This window comes from Hypomesus nipponensis, chromosome 18, assembly GCF_054491055.1.
Source record: "Hypomesus nipponensis isolate SF chromosome 18, ASM5449105v1, whole genome shotgun sequence".
In the NCBI taxonomy this organism is placed as follows: domain Eukaryota; kingdom Metazoa; phylum Chordata; class Actinopteri; order Osmeriformes; family Osmeridae; genus Hypomesus; species Hypomesus nipponensis.
The window spans coordinates 12,811,413-12,830,952 of NC_140378.1; the positions used below are offsets into that span (position 1 = coordinate 12,811,413).

Consider the following 19,540-nt stretch of genomic DNA (forward strand, 5'->3'; position numbering starts at 1 on the left):
CTCCTGGTGGCGCTAGGAAAACCCCGTGACTAGATATAAATAGAGGGGAGATATAAATAGGTGTGTTTGGGAGCTGAGTTGCCCACTGAACATAAAGAGGGCTACTGGATCCGCACAGCCTGAAGGTAAACAGATAATAAATACACTATCTTAGCACATGATGTTCTTGAATGTGTGAAAGTGGAGTGGTGTATTAATGTTGACAATGCATGCATCTGCATTTGTGTTGCATGGTACCATGCTCCCAACTGTTGACTTTAAGTCTATGGCATGCAAAGGTTTTCTATTGACTTCAAAGCCCAGAAGTTTTAAGAATTACAGCATGGTTTCTGCTCAAAGAACTGCATGAAGATATATTCTGTAAAGACCCAGCAAGACTTCATTTACACATTTAACGCTACATAACTGGAGGGCTAACTGCAGTTTTATTGTTTCCAGATTTCCCCTGTGATCACACAAGCTAACAAGAAGTCTAAGGTTCCTGGTAACCACAGTCTCAGCCACATGCACATGAACTAGGGCATTTAATTCAGGCCAAAACTATCATTCATCATCGGACACAAAATTGTATTACAGTATACAGCAGACACTGCTGAAATAAATGATTTTTGTATTCCTCACATGTGTATTGTGAAGTGCATGCTCGGTCATTCATGCTCTATGTTCTGTACCATGTCTATTCTGTCTTCTGTTTTCAGCTGTGAGTGTGTTGCGAGTTACTGTTCATTGTGAGTCTCTGGTACTGTGCTTAACAGTCTTGTTGTGGCTCACATAGTAATTGTGTCTCCCCAGACAGATTCTGTTAATTACTGGTGAAGCAATCCTTCAAGGTGTGACAGATGAATACGGAGACAGAGACTGGAGATGAGTTTGAACAAGACAAAGATGACAGGGATGAGGATGAGGCCACACAGTATATGATCGAACAGAGCCTGCTCCAATATAGTAAACGCAAGGCAGCAATTTCCAGGTAAGATATCCAATATGCTGTATAGAAACGACCATCTCATTATGATGCTACATGTGGCTGACTGTCCCAATATTTTCCCCAGTCACCTTGCAGGCACTAAGGATGAACCCGATGAGATCTTTAAAGCAGTAAATGAAGGTGAGCCGAACAGTTATTATGTCTCAGTAATACTCCTACTGAACGGTCATCCTTGTCCGTCTTATGTGTGGGATGAGGATGGATGAGATTTAGGACAACAATGTCATGGAGGTTCAGTGTGCGTGTATAATATTGTTGGTGGCTTCTTCACACTCATTCTTCAGTAATAATTCAATCCTAAAAACCTACGTCTGGTACCTGTTTGCCATCCATTCTGCCCCTCTTGACACAGGGGATGAGGAGGCCTTGAGGGCTCTGACAGAGCTTCCAGGGGTCATGTCCAGAGTAGATCATAGAGGATGGATCCCTCTGCATGAGGCTGCAGTGCAGGACAATAAACACATCCTAGAGATAGTGTTCTCAGGTACAAAACCACAAACCAAGACCTACAGTACAGTATATCCTACACATAACTCCACACACAGTAGTTTGATGCACACTGTACAATCATTGATAAATTGACTGCATCATTCAATATTACAATTCAAGTAGGAACATCTAACTTATTATGGCTTGACATGTTGGGGCCAGCTTCTCCACTGGGTGCACTCCACTGCCGCACTTTGAAGGGGGAAACACCACTCTTTCTAGCTGTGGTGCATGGCCTCAGGGCTAATGCTACATTCCTGCTACAGAATGGATGCAATCCAGACATACAGGATGATGAGGAGGATTCTCCACTTGTGGCAGGTAACATGGCTCCACTTGGGTCCCTTTATTAGAAAACTGCTGCGGTAGTGGAACAAAAAAAACTCTCATTACTTTCTTTCTCTCGATTCCTTACTTTACAGCTTTAATTAATGACCAGTATGACCTGGCCACTTTGCTGCTTCGCTACAACGCCAAAGTCGACCCAAAAGGACCTTTGGGCCGAACCCCTCTTCACGAGGCTTCCTTGCTGGGTCAGGAGAACTTTGTGTATTTGCTCCTACAATCCGGCGCCAACCCAAATGTCTATGATACCAACATGAAGAACCCCCTGGCCTTGGCTGCACAGGCTGGCCATCTAAACGTGGTGGAAGTCTTGCTACAGAAAGGTGGGTTTCTTAGTGTATAAATGGCTGCTGGTGTACTAATATTGTTACCATCACTGTAGATGTACTAGTCTGTTTGTACAACAATTTTTGTTCCTCTCTATTTATGTGTGGGTGCATGTTTGTGCCACTTACTCCTCTTCTCTTTGAGCTCTCTTTATCTCTCAACTCTATATCTCTCTACCCTTCTCTCTCTTTCATCTGTCTCTATGTTTCTCTTCTGAATGTCTCTCCCAGGAGCACGTGTGGGGTATCAGTCAGAGTTGGCTGGTTCAGTACTGTTTGATGCAGCTGAATCAGGGAACCCTGACATAATTTCTTTGCTGCTGGACCATGGGGCCGACCCTAACATAGCACTGCCCAGCGGGCACCTGCCTCTCCACCGTGTGGCATACCACGGCCACGTACTGTGAGGAATTCTAAATATTCACTTCATACTTTCAGCTATTCATACAAATGCATAGACTTTATACAATCCTTTGTATTTCATACGGAAAGTATAGATACCAAACTCTTCTCCTGACAGGGCTTTGGAGCAACTGATCCCGGTGACTAAAATGGAGGTGGTGAAGGAGAGTGGGATGAGTCCTCTTCACTCTGCGGCGGCTGGGGGGCATGCTCAGTGTGTGGAGCTGCTTCTCCAGGCTGGCTATGATCCCAACTTCATGCTCCACCCAAGGATACGACGGAACTACGATGATGAACGCAAGTCTGCGCTCTACTTTGCTGTTTCCAACAATGACCTTCAGTGCACCCGTCTCCTGCTGGAGGCTGAAGCTATGGTCAACCAGGACCCTATCAATTGCCTTCAGGTGGCCCTCAGACATGGCAACTACGAGCTTATCAACACCCTGTTGAGGTATGGGGCCAATGTCAACTACTACTCTGGTGTCAACACCACTCACTTCCCATCTGCGCTGCAGTATGCCCTGAAAGATGAGGTCATGCTGAGGATGCTCCTAAACCACGGTTATGATGTGCAACGCTGCTTCGACTGTCCCTATGGTGATAGTTCCCATGACTATGCGCCATGGACGACCTCAGTCATCAAAGACATGGTGGTGAGACAGTCTGGGAAATATGGTATAGGAGTGGGGTCTCATGGATCATGGATGCAGGGCATTATTGTTCATTGGATCATTATTGCTTTTTCTCTCTTTTCTTTATCTTACCGGTCTCTCTCAGTCAATCTGTTCCCAATGTCTGTTTTCTGCAGTTCTGTGAGGTGATAACAGTGTACTGGCTCAAGCACATCTCTGGACTGGTAGTGCGCATTATGCTGGACTACACTGACCATGTCATCTTGTGCACGAAGCTGAAGGACATCCTGAAGCAGCAGAAACAGTGGCCAGAGATCTGTGAAATTCAAGGCAGGAGAAATGGGTTACGGGAGATTTAGAATGATATCCTAAAAGTGTGTCTGACTGAGCAGACTATATTAGTATACCTACACAAATGATTGTATAGTTGTAGAAATGCTTTTGTAGATTACTCAATCTGCTATAACTTTGCAGAGAATGTGCGCAGCCTGAAGCACCTGTGTCGTCTGCGCATTCGAGCCTGCCTGCGCAACCTACGCCTGAGGGCGCCTGTTTTCATCAGCTTCCTGCCTCTTCCAAACAGCCTGAAGGACTACCTGCGCTACCGGGAGTACGATGTCTACAGCAGAGGCAGCATGGCCAGCCCATAACTTTCAACACTATAGCCACAGCTTGTCTGTGAAAAGACATTATGGGTTGTCCCCTTGATAGAATTATATAATATTTGCTGATCTTCAGACACACAATTACTCTTTCCGGGAAGAATTGAGCAACAGTATTGCCAGGCTGAAGTACAGTGGATGAAACATTTATGAGCTTATGTATTCACTGTATAATGTAAGAACAATTTCTGATTCAAGAATGTTTTGTCCTATTATTATTATCCTAGACCTGCCATAGATTTTTGAACCTGTGAAGCAGTGTATGGACAACGGTTCATTTAATTTGTTTGTGTAAGAAGAAAAAAAATGTATGCTAAATAGCCTATTTGCCTTGTACAGAAACGCAGACATATAAGTTGTTCAGATATGTAATTTTGTGATTCGTGCAACCCTCAACTGAATAATTGAACTCCAATAAAGATTAGGCTACATGGTTTTACAAATATGTTTCTACTTGTCGTTTTTTATGCAATAAAGACAGTAGGCTACGCACTGATACAGACAGTGTGACCCCCAAGCGACCCTTGTCCAGTCTCTGAAGTGGATTCATAGGTCGTTGTTCACCAACTGACCTGTGGGAGGCGCGGATTTGCTTGAATGTAAACATTGACGCCAGCGTTTTGCAGTGGTGGAGAAGAAGGTGTACGTCATATTCACTATGGCGGAGGTTGGGTGAGGAGTGGAGTATATCAGTTAAGCGGCGCTGTGTCCAACTAGCAACATTGCCCGCGACAGACGAACACGGTGCCTGCAAAATGGCCCTGAACCCCAAGGCGGAGGGGAAAAAAGACTCAGAATGTACAGAGACAAACGAACATGTCAGGCAGAGCTGCGATAGCAAGAGGAATTCGCTGTCAGCCGCCACCTCGACCACATCCAACCAAAATGGCGATCAGACTGGATGTGAAGAGGGTGCAATGCCCCAACAAGAAGCCTCTGATCGGCGGAAGAGCGGGCTGTCTGATGCCAGGAGTAGCAGTAATTCGCCTTTGCCAGGCCAGAGACACGCCGAGGACCTGCCACGAAGACATTTTCAGATCCCTAGGAAGATAAAAGAACGGAAAGGTTGTGCCCTTTCACTTCTATTTCCAACAGAGGCTGCCCTGTTTTATAATATTGCTGCTGTGTGTAGCTTGCTAGCTAACTGTTAGCATAGTCCAAGTTCTCAATCATCTCACGTTTGAAATTGAGAATATTGTTGCCATTTATATCGATGATACTTACTTATGTAATTAAATAAGTTATTGAATCTGCAGCAGCTGGGTAGACTAAACAACTGTACATTTGGTGGACAGCTAATGCTAGTCAGGCTAGCTAGCTAAATTCTACAAGCATTGCAGGTAAGTTTCTGTAGAGGCGCGTTAAGGGAAGCACGTGAAGATTGTCTCCAGAGCATTATCTATCCTTATAGAGATCCATGGGGAGCTTGGAAGTGAGTTCTGGTGGCAGTGAAGTACTCCCTAAACATTTTGAGGGCTTCACTGGCAATTGTAGCAAATATAATCAAATATCACACCACACCCACTGTTAAGGGAATAAAGTGGCTACCCCCCCCCCCACCACCCCTCCAAGTCACTCAAGGGGTAGTCAGCCCATGCTCCGTATCCTCGTTGACAGTCCAGATTATGAAGGTCCCTTGTGGTGAAGCACAATCCCTTCCCTTTGCAGTGTCAGTGACCCAGCCGACTTAGATTGTATGGTCCCAGAACATGCATTCATGCTAAAGCAGTGCTGTCATGCCTTGTAAGAAACACTGAGATAAATACATGCTGTATTGTAAACCAGTATGCAGATGCTTGTTTTGTATGAGTCCTACTTTGTTGTCAGTAGCTTGGCATGTGTGCTCTGGTGGCTGGCTGAGCCTGTTTAAGATACAAGTTGTGATCTTAGTGTCCCTGTGAATTTGACACAGGCTTATTCTTTAGGAAGGCGTTTATTTGTGGAGTATTTTGTGTTTACGATATTCATATCCTCCATGATCAGTTATGTTTGGAGCTCTTTTTGTTGTTATTAGGCTAGTTGTAGGAAGGGCCTGCTGTACCCCAACTTTCCTCATTCCCCCTAGAACAGTGTCCTTGGAACTGTTTTCCTGCACTGAAAACCTGGCTAATTAATCACAGAGTTTCTCATCATTTGTCGCAACTCCCACAGAATGTTAATATCCACTGTGTGTTTCTCCAAGCAGTGCTCACATGCTGTCAATCAACACCAGTTTCCCCTCTTAGGCTGGTCCCTATCTTAACTCCTTTTGATGAGTAATGTTTATCAGTGTTTCCCTTTTTTGGCCTGGAGCTAATCTTCATGTTCTTTGAAACATTGTGGTTCATCTCATTTCTATTTCGATGTTGGTCAGAGCTGTGGTATGAGAAACAGGCCCACCAATTGAAATAGCCAGACACGGGCTGAAACTGAAGTACGACAAGGGGCTCAACTGACACTGAAGTATAGAACCTATTTGCCCAGCCTGTTGTATGGTCATGCCAGTGATTACTGACGGACTGTACCATCAAGATTAGATGGTCATTCACATCAAATCAGATAATTTCTCCTAACCTTCCAACCTTGCCGACTAAGAGATTTGTTTTCTAACCAGATCTTTGTAAACTGTATAGTAAATAGTAACTGATGCATCAGGATCTCATTTCAAGGCTAATGTGTGCTAACTCAGTGTCCACTGCTGTGGTGACTTTCCCAGGACTGTACCAGTTCCTACCTCCTGACTCGCGGGAGTTTGAGGACCTGGTGAAGATCTTGTCCTCCTTCTACCTGGATAACTCGTCACGAGGGACCTTCTCCTACTCCAAGGCCAGGCTCATTCACAATGAGCTGCTGGAGAAAGAGGTAGATAGTCACGTCTTCTGATGGGAAGCTGTCTCCAGAAAGATGACTTCATAATCTGTCTAATTGAATGAATCGCGGATATGAGTTTTGCTTAAACGGCATGTTTCAAATGTCTCTTTCCTTCCCATTCTGTCCCCGTGTGAAGTTTATTGAGAAGAGGCGGGAGCTGAAACAGGAAGGGAGGACCGAGGCCGAGCTGCTGGAGTCCTACTGCTTCCTGTTTCCAGACAAGTCCAAGGTACAGCTTCCTGTCTTCCTCCGACTCCAGATGCCTAACATGGCCCCGTGGTAAGGAGGGTAGTCTCACACTCTGTGCTGCTGTGTTCTCAGCTCCCGTGGATCTGTGAGAAGGGGCTGTCTGTGGGCCACACCAGGATCACCACACTAGGGAGCACATCCATGGGTGAGTGACCATGTCTGTGGGTGGGTGGGGGGGTGTGGTGCATGGGTACTGTCAGGGTGTCCTTGATAGATATTGGACGGTCGGGTCATTGGGCAGTGCTCTTGACCATGACAGTTGCAGACGTTGGGGGTCCCAGATATTGAGGATGTTTAATAGTCCTGCTTCATCTTGTCCCCTGCTTAGACAGACAGCTTTGAATGCTGCCTCTGTTATCAGGGCTCTACAGTGCACCCATTTTACTTGCATATGCAAGTACAAATATGTGTGTGTGAGCATGGGAAAGTATTTGGGCGCACTCGTGCGAGAGAGTCTTTAACCTATTGGAGATGTCAGTTTCGTGAAAAGAGACGATGGAACCTGCAAATGCTCAAACCATTATTTGCAACAGGAAACATTTATTTCTTTTTTTTGAGAGAGAGAGAGATTTCAACTACTATTAATCGTAACTCAGATAAACCTCATAGGCTGCGTCCTGCGATAGCCTAAAACCAACAGCGCAGTTGCAACCCTACATGTACACCGATGCGAATACAATATAAAAACTACATTTCCCATTAATGAGTAGTTTGAACCCATCCACCACAGAGGACTTCATTCGGATCAGTACAGAGGCACCCTCCCTGGAAATGTTTGACGCCTCCTAAATGTGCTAAAAACTGTCTGTCAGCTGGAAAAAGATCTTAAAACTCCCATGTTCCAAAGCTTGGCCAAGCCAGTCAGTTTAAAACAATGTTACAATGAATACAAAAAAGTAATAAATATCGAATGAATAAATGAGTAACCAATTCTGTTTTCGGTCAATTTTGTGTAATTCATTCAATTAGTCTAATAATGATGCAATGTTTAAAGTTTTTACACAGACAACATTTTTGTCTGTGCCCCTTAAGATTTTCACTTGGCGGCACATGTGCTCCAGCAAAAAAAAAAGTTAGCGTAGAGCCCTGGTTATATCTGAGGATACCTAATACAGGACTTAGCAACAGCTGGGAATGGCCACAGTGTTTATGAGGATTCCTGAACCCAGAGGGACGAGTCGTCATCCCTGACACACATTGGACCCCTACACACACCGATAGGTTGTCTAAAGGGTTAAATGTGGCTTTATCATAATGTTTCCTGCTGTCCTTTCTTTCAGGTGTTTATCTTTCCAAATACTCGGATTTGCTGCAAATGAATCCATTTGAAGTGGGAGCTTGTGGAGACATAGTCATATTCAAAGTTATGAGGGTATGGATTCATCACACCAATCTTGAGTCAAGGACACACAAACAAAATTGTGTCTAACGTGCTTTCCTGTGCTACTGTTTGCTAGAGACAGTAGCGAGTAGCCATTAGTCTCATATGTTTGTGTTTTGTCTGTGTATCTCAGGGCCGTTTGAAGAGCATCCATGAAAATATGCCCAAGAGCGTGATAGAGCCTACACCCAAGTTTGACTGCCATGTGTCCAAAAACGCCACCAGGGTCACCTCCTTGCTGTCATACAGAGCCTTTGAGCTAACACAGGTGAACAGTGGACCGATTTCTGCTCTCTATAGAGCGGAGAACCTGGGCGCCTGAGATACTCTCTGTCTGTTTAGACTAGGAATGAATGACCTTGTTTGTCTGTCTTCCTCTCTTGCAGCAATATTACTTTGAGTTTGCGTTTGATGAGATCAAGCCTCGGCCCAGGCATGTGTGTCCCTACGCCGTGGTGTCCTTTCAGTACAAAGGGAAGGAGGCTGCAGTGGCCCCTATGACATCTCATAGGTACGTGCATAGTTATCCACAACCAACACCTGTCTGTCTGTCTGTCAGTCGGTCTGCCTGTATTCTTTGTTTGGTGTATGTGACAGACACTAAGCAATAAAAAAAATTCTGGTTCTTTCTGTTCTTCTCATTGGCAGGTTCAACACGAGCAGCTGTGAAGGAAGCAGAGGACCAGGTTGTTGCATATTCTCTGTCTCGTGTTCATTAAGATTAAAATGCAAACAATGTCAAACTAGATCCTCAGCCTTCAGAAAAAGGCTAAGACGCACTTGTTCCAGGAGTACACCAGCACTTAAGAAAGACTAGTTGGATCTGATGATAGTTTATTTCCTCCAGGAACACATTGACAATTATTGAGGGACTTGTTGGTTAGTTGTAACTGATTTAACTACTTGTACTCATTTAACTACATGCTCTTCTGGTTCTACCCATTGGCACTTATTTGCTTTTTCACAATGTATGCTTCATGTTTTGGCTATCTCGTGGTTTATGATCATTGACCTATGCACTTTTTGTAAAGCTCTCTCTTAGAAGTCGCTTTGGATAAAGCGTCTGCCAAATGAATACATGTAAATGTGGATCCATGTGGCACTGCATGTACATGCTGTGCCTTTGTTTTGACCTATGCCCCCCTCCTATCTGACTTTGGTTAGTGAGGACCTGTTACACTGTGTGGAGTGGCCCTCTGGTCAACAAGGGCCAGGAGCTGTGCCAGGTCTGCCTGCGCTCCTCCACAAGGCCCTACCTCCCCTTCAAACTGTAAGGAACACACCCTTACCGTAGCCTCAACACAAACACACACACACTAGTGTTTTTTAGTCGCTCATGAATTGAACTAAAAATAAATCTGGCTAAACAGGACTTTACCACTGTTGTTACCATAAATACAACTCTTGAGTTGTGCTGACACGTGACCTTGTGCCGTACAGGTCAGATAAGTTGGAGTTGAGCCGGGGCATGCAGCTGGAGCAGGCCAAGAGGAAGATCCCCTCGGTGCTGTTCTCCTGGGAGACCTACAGCAGCACACGGGAAGGTCAGCAGCGCTCCTTCATCAACATGTTCATCTGTCTCTCTAGCTCCTTCTGCTGTTTACTCCTGATACACACACACACAACCCTGGGACACACACACACACACACACAGAATGAATCCAATCATCCTTTTGCCACGGTTTGGAGGCTCCGTTCGGCTGTAGACAGCATTGTAAGGTGTCTGTGCTCGTGTGTGTTCCAGTGCTGAAGTGCGGGATGTACTGCAGCCTGTTTGAGGTGGTCAGTGGGAAGGGCAAGGCTGGCAGTGGCAGCCTCTCAGGACTCCTCCACAAGCTGGAGCGGGACCGGATGGTGAGTGGCAGCACCCCCTGGGTCCTCCATACACAGCTTCAGCAGCACATCCACACAACACCGTCCTCGGCAGGTAGAACTCCATGGAGTGTTCAGAGAGTGCTGTATGGAGCTGTCCTGATGCATCTCTCTCTCCAGGTGCTGGTGAAACCCTTGTTGGACAGAGGTTTTCTCTTCTTGCTGTCATCGGCTCAGATGGTTAATCCCAACGGTAGGCCCTGTGGTAGTTTGTCTGTCCAGCCTTCTGTCTTTCCCCTCGCCAGCACACGGTGTGTGTCTCGTCTTGTGGGGTTTACCTCTGAGGACGTCCTCTGTTCTTTTTCCTTACAGAGCAGCGGGGACGCTTTGGGCGGAGCCTTCAAGCCCTCTTCATCTTCCAGGAGCCTAGGGGAGTCATCAAGCACAGTAAGTCCTGCTTACAAATACCAGCTCCCTTTCACACCACAGTCACAGTAGAGAATTACATCATCAACTGATGTCTCTCTCCCTCCCCAGCCTCCAGAATGTCTGAGCCAGAGCTCCTGTCTGCTGAGCCCCAGCCCCCCATGTTGACCTCCATGCAGCCCTTTGTCCCAGCCCTCCACTACGCCCTTCTGAAGCTGCGCTCCAACCCAGGCAAAGACCTGAGCTCTGGGGTGGAGCGCCAGGCGCAGGACTTCCTGAGCCGCAGGGATATTTGCCATTCCCGGCACTTCCAGGTGCCGGACTACAAACCGAACCTGGACGACCGCAGCGACATCCCCCCGCCCCCCCGGTCCAAACCCAACATGGACAGCCAGCTGCGCTCCTACATCCACGGGCCTGCCTCCTATATCCTCCCACTGGCCAAGGCTAAAGACATGATGGAGAGGATACAGCAGCCCTCTGCGCCTGCCCCCATCCCTGCTCCAACCCCTGCCCCCATCCCTGTTCCAACCCTGGTCCCCACCCCTGCCCCGGCCTCCACAGACTACAGCCCCGTGTCTGACTGGGGGGGCTCAGGGGGGTCCGACAGGCCCGAGAGGCTCCCTGCAGACACTGACCGAAGGAAGCCAGGCGCGTCCCACTCAAACGGAGGCCAGCCTCACGCTCGGCCCCAGCCCCAGAACGCACGGTTGAAGATGAGCCAGAATGAGTACGACAAGGACAAGATGAAGCAGCTGCTGAAGCTGATCCAGCTGCATAAGAAGGCCCTGGTGAAGGAGCCAGGGAAGGAGAGGCCAGACGGGGGGAGGGACGCCGCCTCGGACCCCCACAGCCTGAAGAGGAAGCTGGAGGAGGAGAACACAGGAGGCACGTCCAAACACCTCCGTTCTGACCCCCAGAGCAACGGAGAGCCCAGCCAAGGTGAGGAGTGGTGGTGGGCACGAGTATTAGAACAGTCCAAAGGGGATTCGAACGGTGACGTTGTCTTGTGTTGCGGGAATGCATTGGCTAGGCTCCATTTAAAATGGCTCTAACATTTGAACTGGGTATATTGTGCCTAATTTAAATGGAAATGTTATTCGTGGTATGGGGTTGTGATACGGTGGAAATATTGACCACCGGGCGAATTGAGTGGCAGTGCAAACTCCCGAGGATGCCACGGAGTTAAGGATGCTGTGATTCAGGTGTACGGAAATGAGAAAGCGTCAATGTGCTGTTCTTAAGGTCTGTTTCTCAGTGTCAATGCAAGAAGTTCCTTCATTTTGTCACATGCTCGAAAGTCATTGTTTGTGGCAAGTCGCAGAGCAACAGCGTCTAAGCAAGCAGGAAAGTTCTGTTGTCGGAGTTACAGTTGTCAGTTATCCTTTTAAGGGGGGTGTGGGAGAAGTCACAACGGGCATTGGCATCCCTGTCATCATCCATCATAACCTCACTGCGTGTGTCTCCTGCCTGTAGCCCACGGAGACGACATCCTAGAGGAAGGCAGCCAGAACCTGGCAGCGGTCATGGAGAGCATGGGCATCTACGACACTGACCTGCGGGACCGGGGGGGCGCCCAGGGGTCCTCCAACAAAAACACCCAGCAGCTGCTCAAGATCCTGCTGGACACCCTCAACAAGGCCGTGGCCCAGGGGGCAGCCGGCGAGCAGCCCGACCCAGTGGAGCCCTCACTGGGCATGGGGAGAGGGGAGCCTGAGCTGGGCCTGGGGAAACCACAACAGCCACCCAGACAGGACTACCTTGAGGTGAGCGTGTGGACATCTGCCGGTAAATCCTGTTTGTAAATGAGCCGACGCGTGTTTGTAATAGGCGGTGGTTTGTGATTTCAGGAGGAGGCTGTGTGTAGTCTTGGGAGTCCCATGAGTACCTGCTCAATGGAGGAGCAGCCCCACAGCTCTGACCATCCCCCCTGGGGTCCCCCTCCTCACCCAGGTAGATAGCACGTAGCACACACTGCAGACACACAGCTGGTACACACCCAGTGAATTTGTCTCCTTAACCCGGACTCCTCTGTCTTGTTTCCCCAGACAAGCCCCAGACCCTCCCAGACCCTGTGGCAGACGGCCACCTGCAAATTATGGAGGCTTTGGAGCCCCATCAGCTTCAGTCTCAGCCCCAAATCCAGCCTCATCTCCAACTCCTGCCTCATCCCCAGGTTCAGCCTCATCCGCAGGTCCAGCCTCATCCCCAGGTTCAGCCTCATCCCCAGGTTCAGCCTCATCCCCAGGTTCAGCCTCATCCCCAGGCCCAGCCTCATCCCCAGGCCCAGCCTCATCCCCAGGCCCAGCCTCATCCCCAGATTCAGCCTCATCCCCAGGTCCAGCCTCATCCCCAGGTTCAGCCTCATCCCCAGGCTCAGCCTCATCCGCAGGTCCAGCCTCATCCCCATGCTCAGCCTCATCCCCATGCTCAGCCTCATCCCCAGGTCCAGCCTCATCCGCAGGTCCAGCCTCATCCCCAGGCTCAGCCTCATCCCCAGGCTCAGCCTCATCCCCAGGTCCAGCCTCATCCCCAGGTCCAGCTTCATCCCCAGGCTCAGCCTCATCCCCAGGTCCAGCCTCATGCCCAGGTCCAGCCCCAACGCCCCTGCAGCAGTCTAGACAACATCCTCAACCAGGAGCTCCACAACTTGTCCTCTGGTATCCAGAGCATTATGCAGAGCCAGCACATCTACTACACTTCCCATCAGCCCTCACAGCTGCTCCAGAGAGACACCTGGCTCCCCAACAGCTCCTTTTCAGACTTTGTGTCCGCCTACGTCACCCCAGTGCCAGTCCATGGCCACGTCAAAATACTCCGGGAGAAGATTGGCAAGCTCATCTCCCAGCCCAGTTTTCACCACATGGACATGACCAGTGCACATGGCTTAGCTCCCCCACCACATGGCCACTACCCCCCTCCTGTGGCAGCTGGTTCCCTACCTTCCTCCTCCCTTCACTTCAACCCAGACCCCCCAATTCCTACTGTACCTCCCCCACATACTCTCAATACGGTCGCCTCCCAACCTCCCATGTCCCACCTACCGCCCCCACACTGCCTAGCCCCTACCTCTGCCCAGTCTCCCGTCCCAACCACATCAGCCCCAAAAACCAAAGCACACGCCCCTCAGGTCAAGAGCTCCTCCTCTCAGCGTCCACACAAACCCCCAAGCAAGACCAAGCCAGACCTTCTCTCCACAGAGGACAACCACACAGATGTCTACTCGCCCTCCCAGGTCACCATGGGCTCCCCAGACTCAAACCAAACTGGATGCCCCGTGGCAGGGTCAACCCCTGCTACCTCTGCCCCTGCTGTGGCCCCAGCCCCAGTCCAAGCCTCTCCTGCCCCTGCACACGCCTCGCCTGCACCTGCACACGCCTCTCCAGCTCCTGCCCCACTCCCAGCTCCTGCCTCAGCGCCTGCCCCAGCCCCAGCCGCTGCCTCAGCCCCAGCCTCAGCCCCTGCCCCAGCGGCCAACCTGCTGTTCGGCCAGCTGAAGCCGGAGGTGTTCAGCAGCCTGGTGGAGATCTTTAAGGACGTGCAGAAGAACACTGTGAAGTTCTACATTCACCCTGGAGACGAGGGCGAGGAGAGCGCCATCTGTGTGGAGATCAAGGTACGTCCATCTGGTAACCTTCTGGGTTTGACCCAAATACACCCCAAACTTGGGAACACCTGGATGCTCCGACCTCAGGTGGATGTGGCCCAGGGTTTGATGGTGGCTTGAGGCCAGGCCGGCTGTGATTAATGAGCAGCTATAATAGTCAATGCAGTCGCTGACTGTGACCTTTTTAGTTTCTTCCTCTGAATCCTCTCTTCCTCTTCGGGGAGACATGATGAGTTTCTCTCAGAGCAGTCCATGACTGTAATAATGAATCACAATAGGAAGCAGGTGACTTGCATCTCTTAATCACTGTTTATTACCAGTCAGCCTGCAGGTCATGAATCTTCTCCACGGTCTAGTCTTTTCCTAATATGTTTGTTTTGTCCTTTGTTTGATTGTGTACCTGGCTCAAGCTCCATCTGTCTGGAGATGGGTCTGTCTATCGCTGTGTCTGTATCTACCTGTGTGACTGCTGTGCCTGGTGGTCTGTCTGTGGTGGGCCTTCTGGTCTGCCTGCTGGTCTGTCTGTGGTGGGCCTTCTGGTCTGCCTGCTGGTCTGTCTGTGGTGGGCCTTCTGGTCTGCCTGCTGGTCTGTCTGTGGTGGGCCTTCTGGTCTGCCTGGTGGTCTGTCTGTGGTGGGCCTTCTGGTCTGCCTGCTGGTCTGTCTGTGGTGGGCCTTCTGGTCTGCCTGCTGGTCTGTCTGTGGTGGGCCTTCTGGTCTGCCTGCTGGTCTGTCTGTGGTGGGCCTTCTGGTCTGCCTGCTGGTCTGTCTGTGTTGGGCCTGACTGACTGTGCTGCCTGTTTTTCTCAGGAGTACCTGAAGAGCCTGGGCAATGCTGAGTGTAAGCCCCAGTCCTTCCTGGAGAACAGCAGCAACCTGGACAAGCTCCTCATCATCATTCAAAATGAGGACATCGCTGCACACGTCCACAAGGTAGCCTCCGCCTTCTCCTCACACACCTGCTGGTGCGTGCGCACACACACACACAACACACACACTATGAGTCATCGTCGCCAGGGCTAGACAGAGCACGTAAAGCCTCTGCCCTCAAGAGATCATCTGAAATAATGGAATCCTAATTGAATTTGTGGCTGTCCTAGTGTTTTATCCATCTGCCTGCCGACATTGGGCTTCTGTGAAATCAGTTTCTGTGAAATATTAAGAGACCACGAGTTTAATTGCACATTATCCTTTTTTTATGCCTTTGGACGTTGTTGTTGTTTAACTGAAGGTTATTTGTTTTTCACCAAGCCCCTTGTGTTAAGATGGTAAAGAAAATGTTGTCATCCCAAAAACAAAAACTCAACTCATCATGGCCGTGACCCCTCCCGTCCCCTCCCTCAGATCCCTGCCCTGGTGTCCTTGAAGAAGTGCTCCACCGTGAGCTTCGCCGGCGTGGACAGCCTGGATGACGTGAAGAACCACACCTACAACGAGCTGTTTGTCTCCGGAGGGTTCATCGTGTCAGACGAGTTTGTGCTGAACCCAGACTGCATCACCCAAGGTGAGCAGCAGCAGTGCTACTGGGGCTACCTACATGGTGGTTTCTGCCTCACCATGGGCCTCTATCATAGTGTGTTCTGCCTCACCATGGGCCCCTATCTGATTTTGTTTCCACTCTACATTTGGTTGGTATCATAATTCCTGTTGAGTAATCTTTACTGGGGTCAGTCTCATGTGTATGTGTGTGGAGTATGTACATGCAGTGTTTCTGAGTGCTGTGTTTCTGAGTGCTGTGTTTCTGAGTGCTGTGTACTTACGGCTGGGCTGTGTGTGTGGGGTGCAGAGCGCCTGCAGTCCTTCCTGAGGTTCCTGGAGGAGCAGAGCTCCCCGGAGCACCCCTGGCAGTGGAAGGTACACTGCAAGTCCCAGAAGAAGCTCAAGGAGCTGGGCAGGTCAGTAGTTATACCCAGGGCAATAACTCTTTTTCAAACCTTTAGAAACTCCCCCCCCCCCCCCCCCCGTAAAACAGTGCTCTGGCCACAAGTACATTATTTACTAGATCGGTGTTTTACATCCCTGACCCTTTTCTCCTCCCATAGGTTGAACAGTAACGCCATGGGCCTTCTGAACCTGCTGACGGCCTATCAGAAGAAGCACCTGGTAGAGTTCCTGCCTTACCATGAGTGTGACACCCAATCACGTCAGGCCCCCGACCTGGACTGTCTGGTCAAGCTCCAGGCTCAGCACACCCAGCAGCGCCACATGATCTTCCTCACAGGTAAGACCGGCATCATCATCATCACCAACCATGTTTATTTCACTCAAGCCCTGTGTCAGTCAGGTCTGGTCAGTAATCTACTGCTGGTCAAATAACCCCACAGTACAAACGGGGTATCTACTATGGGTCCTGTCCTGTGTTGATGAGGTGCCCTCGCTTTGTGCTTGCTCCTGCAGAACGCCGCTTCGAGATGTTCCTACAGTACTCCAGGAATGGCATTGTAATAGCGAGTATCGATGACATCATGAATAGTTTCCACAGCCTAATTGGTGGGATCAATCAGAACGAGCTGCCCACACCGCCCTCTACTGGTGGGTAGTGTCAGCATCAACCTAAGAATGAAACAAAACTGTCTTGCGCTGTCTTATGGCCTCGGTATACTTCAGCCATCCTGCATGAACATGTATAAATGTAGAACATGTATAAATGTAGAACATGTATAAATGACTAAATGTAATGTATAAATACAAATACTTTGCATCAAACATATCATAGCCTGTTTAGGCATTTAGCGTTCAAACCTTTCTGGTACTAATCTTTGACACACAGTTTCCCTTCCTATGTTTTCTTCCGCTTTCTACCGCGGTGTTTCCTCCCCTCTGTTTCAGTAGTGAATGATGAGTGTGTGGAAGAGGACATGTCCCTGGACTCTGATGACGACACCCTGGCGGTAGAAGCGACGCCCGCTCCCACCCAGGAAGCGGGTCTGGAGGAGCAGACCCAGCCCCCTCCCCTCCCTGACACGGAGGAGTTCCGTCCTCCCCTCCCCGACCAGCTCACCACCTCCTCCGGGGAGCACAACCCCTCCTCCATGGCTTACTCAGACTTGGCGGCGCTCAAAACGGCCATCTCCCAGTTCAAAGCCAACAACCAGGTGGGGAACACCTCCCCTGGGGGGTTTGCAGTCAACCCCCACCAGAGCTTCCTGTGTCCTTCAACCCCGTGGACCTCCTTCTCTGGCTACGCCGCCTCCCCGGCCTACCCCGCCTCGCCCTGCAGCGCCACGCAGGAGCAGGACTACCGAGCCCCAGCCTCCACCTCCACTGCTGCCCCAGGCTCTGCCCTCACCACGGGGCCCCTCACCGGCCAGACCCCGCTCCCTTTGGAGGTCAAGCCCCCGCCTCCGCCCCACCTCATGCATCTGTATGTGTCATCCAAGGCCCTGTCTGGGTCAGACCCCGCGCTGGCCGGGGCTGGAGGGGCCTTCTCTGTAGGCGGGAGTATCAGCGCACTGCCCAGCACAGCAGCAGAGGCCTCGCCCTCCGCCCTCCCTGCCACGCGAACCTACCCAGACCCCACTGGGTACACCCAGGCCGACATGGCCCAGCACAGCTTCACTACTGGGTCCACCACCTGTGTAGGCGGGGCCACAACCCATCAGGGAGACGGGACACTCAGCGGGCCTCGGAATGGTGTGTGGGGATCTGTGGGGAACAGCACTGGTGAGACCCCATGCAGCCAGGGAGGGGGCATTGCAGGACCAGTCTCCCAGACCGCGGAACGAGAATGGACAGAAGCCCCTGGCAGCAGCACTCCTGGTAGTCAGGGGGACGGGACTCCAGTGAACTGTGCAGACAGCCATGGAGTCGGTATTGGCATTCCCTCAGCGGCCACTAGGGGGGGCTCAGTGGTCAGACCCATGCTACCTACACACGGGGGGACTGGAGGTGCCTACGGTGCCATACCTGGACAGATAGATGGGTCTCTGCAGGGGGGTTTGGGTCCTGGGTTGAAAGGGGGCTACCGAGGGAGAGGTGCCCAACCAGGAGGGTCGTGGCTCAGGCTGGGACCAGGCCCGGGGCGGGGCCACGAGCAGGGGGAAGGAACTAGAGGAGCACCTTGTTCCTGGGGTTACCCCATGGGGAGGGGGAGGGGGAGGGGTCAGGACTACTACTCAGACTACACATACTCACACAACTACTCCCCCTGAACAGACAATCAACATTAACGAGGGAACAATGTTGGATGACGTACTTCAGAGACTGGTAGAGCTGTCTGAATGTAAATATTTACTTACATTTGATCTATAAGTGATTGAAGGATTCTTTTTTTTTTTTTTTTACAAATAAACAAATGGCAGTGGTAAGTGTCCTACTGGCGTGTATGCTGTATGTCTGCTCTTTCCATGTGAGCTGTTTCACACCTTGTTCAAACCACTATATTTATATTTGCCAAGAAACGTGATGGCCTTCCAGATTCTCGGAATAGTCGTTCAATTTTCTGTTTGTCCCAATTCTAAAATGGTTTTTGAACAAGGGGGAAAGGCTGACAATATTTTTTTAACAAGAAAAAAAAGTGAAAAGCACTTCACTTTAGATTTTTTTTTTTTACAGGCTTGGTTGTTAAAAAAGATAAATGAAAATGAATAAACATCTTTCAAATCTTATTGTTGCCTGGGGATTTCATGGGGTCTAAAGCTTTCTCTGAGTGTTGTAGTTCACTGTACATTTGCTCTCTCACTTGCAGTTCACAATGATGTATGATGGCTTTGGCAAGTTAATTATGAGAAGAATTTTTTTATTATGTTAAGTAGGATGAGGGTGAGTCTGGTATTAGTTGAAAATCAATAACTCCTTTGGTTCTCTGGATTAGAGGACTAACAGTTGATTTTATATCGAGTCGACTGGAGTCATTCGTAAATAGATTTTTTTTTGTTATCAATTTGCAAGGTTTTACAGTCTGGTGTTCATTTACCACTAGAGTGCGCTGTTTTCACGCTAAAATAAAGTGTTTTATGCACAAAATCCCGAACTTACTTACTAGTGAGGGATGTTTCTTTGTATCTTCCAGAGACAACTATGACATTGCAAAATGGTGATCGCTATATCTAACCGGCAGTGTGCACAATCATAGAATGATCCAGTCTTGTTAATACAGAGTATGTTTATAGGAACGATTCTATCCAGAGTGTATTTTGACATGAGGCTGATGACTATAGCTCTTTGGTCCTTGTGTCACGGCACATTAGCATAGCTATTGTAGATTTATGAAAAGGCCCTCCTTCTGGCCTGTGCCTGGTCTGGCTGTTTTTTTCAGCATGCACAATTTACAGCCCATTTAGGAGTTTATTACAATATTTCTATATCCAAATAATGATGCATTAAGAGAGCTTCTTTGATGCTTCTTCGTTAGATGTATGCTACGCAAATGTG

At 49.5% G+C, this 19,540-nt stretch overlaps 2 protein-coding genes across 8 annotated transcripts; both read left to right on the plus strand.

The window, feature by feature from the left end:
* The first annotated feature begins 45 nt into the window (after nucleotides 1–45).
* Nucleotides 46–4,287, plus strand: asb14b (ankyrin repeat and SOCS box containing 14b). 6 transcript variants are annotated; one of them, XM_084681206.1, is made up of 11 exons: nucleotides 46–125; nucleotides 439–477; nucleotides 793–970; nucleotides 1,053–1,108; nucleotides 1,341–1,472; nucleotides 1,640–1,798; nucleotides 1,900–2,145; nucleotides 2,380–2,551; nucleotides 2,669–3,203; nucleotides 3,359–3,512; nucleotides 3,657–4,287. In XM_084681206.1, exons 3-11 carry the CDS (start codon nucleotides 840–842, stop codon nucleotides 3,830–3,832), a joined length of 1,761 nt encoding a protein of 586 aa, XP_084537332.1. In that variant the 5' UTR covers nucleotides 46–125; nucleotides 439–477; nucleotides 793–839; the 3' UTR covers nucleotides 3,833–4,287. The 6 variants fall into 6 exon arrangements, with proteins under 6 accessions (XP_084537332.1, XP_084537331.1, XP_084537336.1 ...); XM_084681205.1 differs by having other exon boundaries at nucleotides 54–125; nucleotides 439–484; XM_084681210.1 differs by having other exon boundaries at nucleotides 54–125; nucleotides 439–484; nucleotides 3,359–3,556; nucleotides 3,657–3,783.
* Nucleotides 4,288–4,483: 196 nt separating this feature from the next.
* tasorb (transcription activation suppressor b) lies at nucleotides 4,484–18,774 on the plus strand. 2 transcript variants are annotated; one of them, XM_084680657.1, is made up of 23 exons: nucleotides 4,484–4,909; nucleotides 6,540–6,685; nucleotides 6,831–6,923; nucleotides 7,016–7,088; nucleotides 8,224–8,315; nucleotides 8,458–8,592; nucleotides 8,711–8,835; nucleotides 8,973–9,010; nucleotides 9,489–9,594; nucleotides 9,765–9,868; nucleotides 10,069–10,178; nucleotides 10,317–10,389; nucleotides 10,509–10,583; nucleotides 10,674–11,504; nucleotides 12,039–12,328; nucleotides 12,413–12,515; nucleotides 12,611–14,178; nucleotides 14,978–15,100; nucleotides 15,512–15,671; nucleotides 15,954–16,062; nucleotides 16,210–16,388; nucleotides 16,565–16,699; nucleotides 16,997–18,774. In XM_084680657.1, exons 1-23 carry the CDS (start codon nucleotides 4,600–4,602, stop codon nucleotides 18,316–18,318), a joined length of 6,300 nt encoding a protein of 2,099 aa, XP_084536783.1. In that variant the 5' UTR covers nucleotides 4,484–4,599; the 3' UTR covers nucleotides 18,319–18,774. The 2 variants fall into 2 exon arrangements, with proteins under 2 accessions (XP_084536783.1, XP_084536784.1); XM_084680658.1 differs by having other exon boundaries at nucleotides 17,000–18,774.
* The last annotated feature ends 766 nt before the right edge of the window (nucleotides 18,775–19,540 follow it).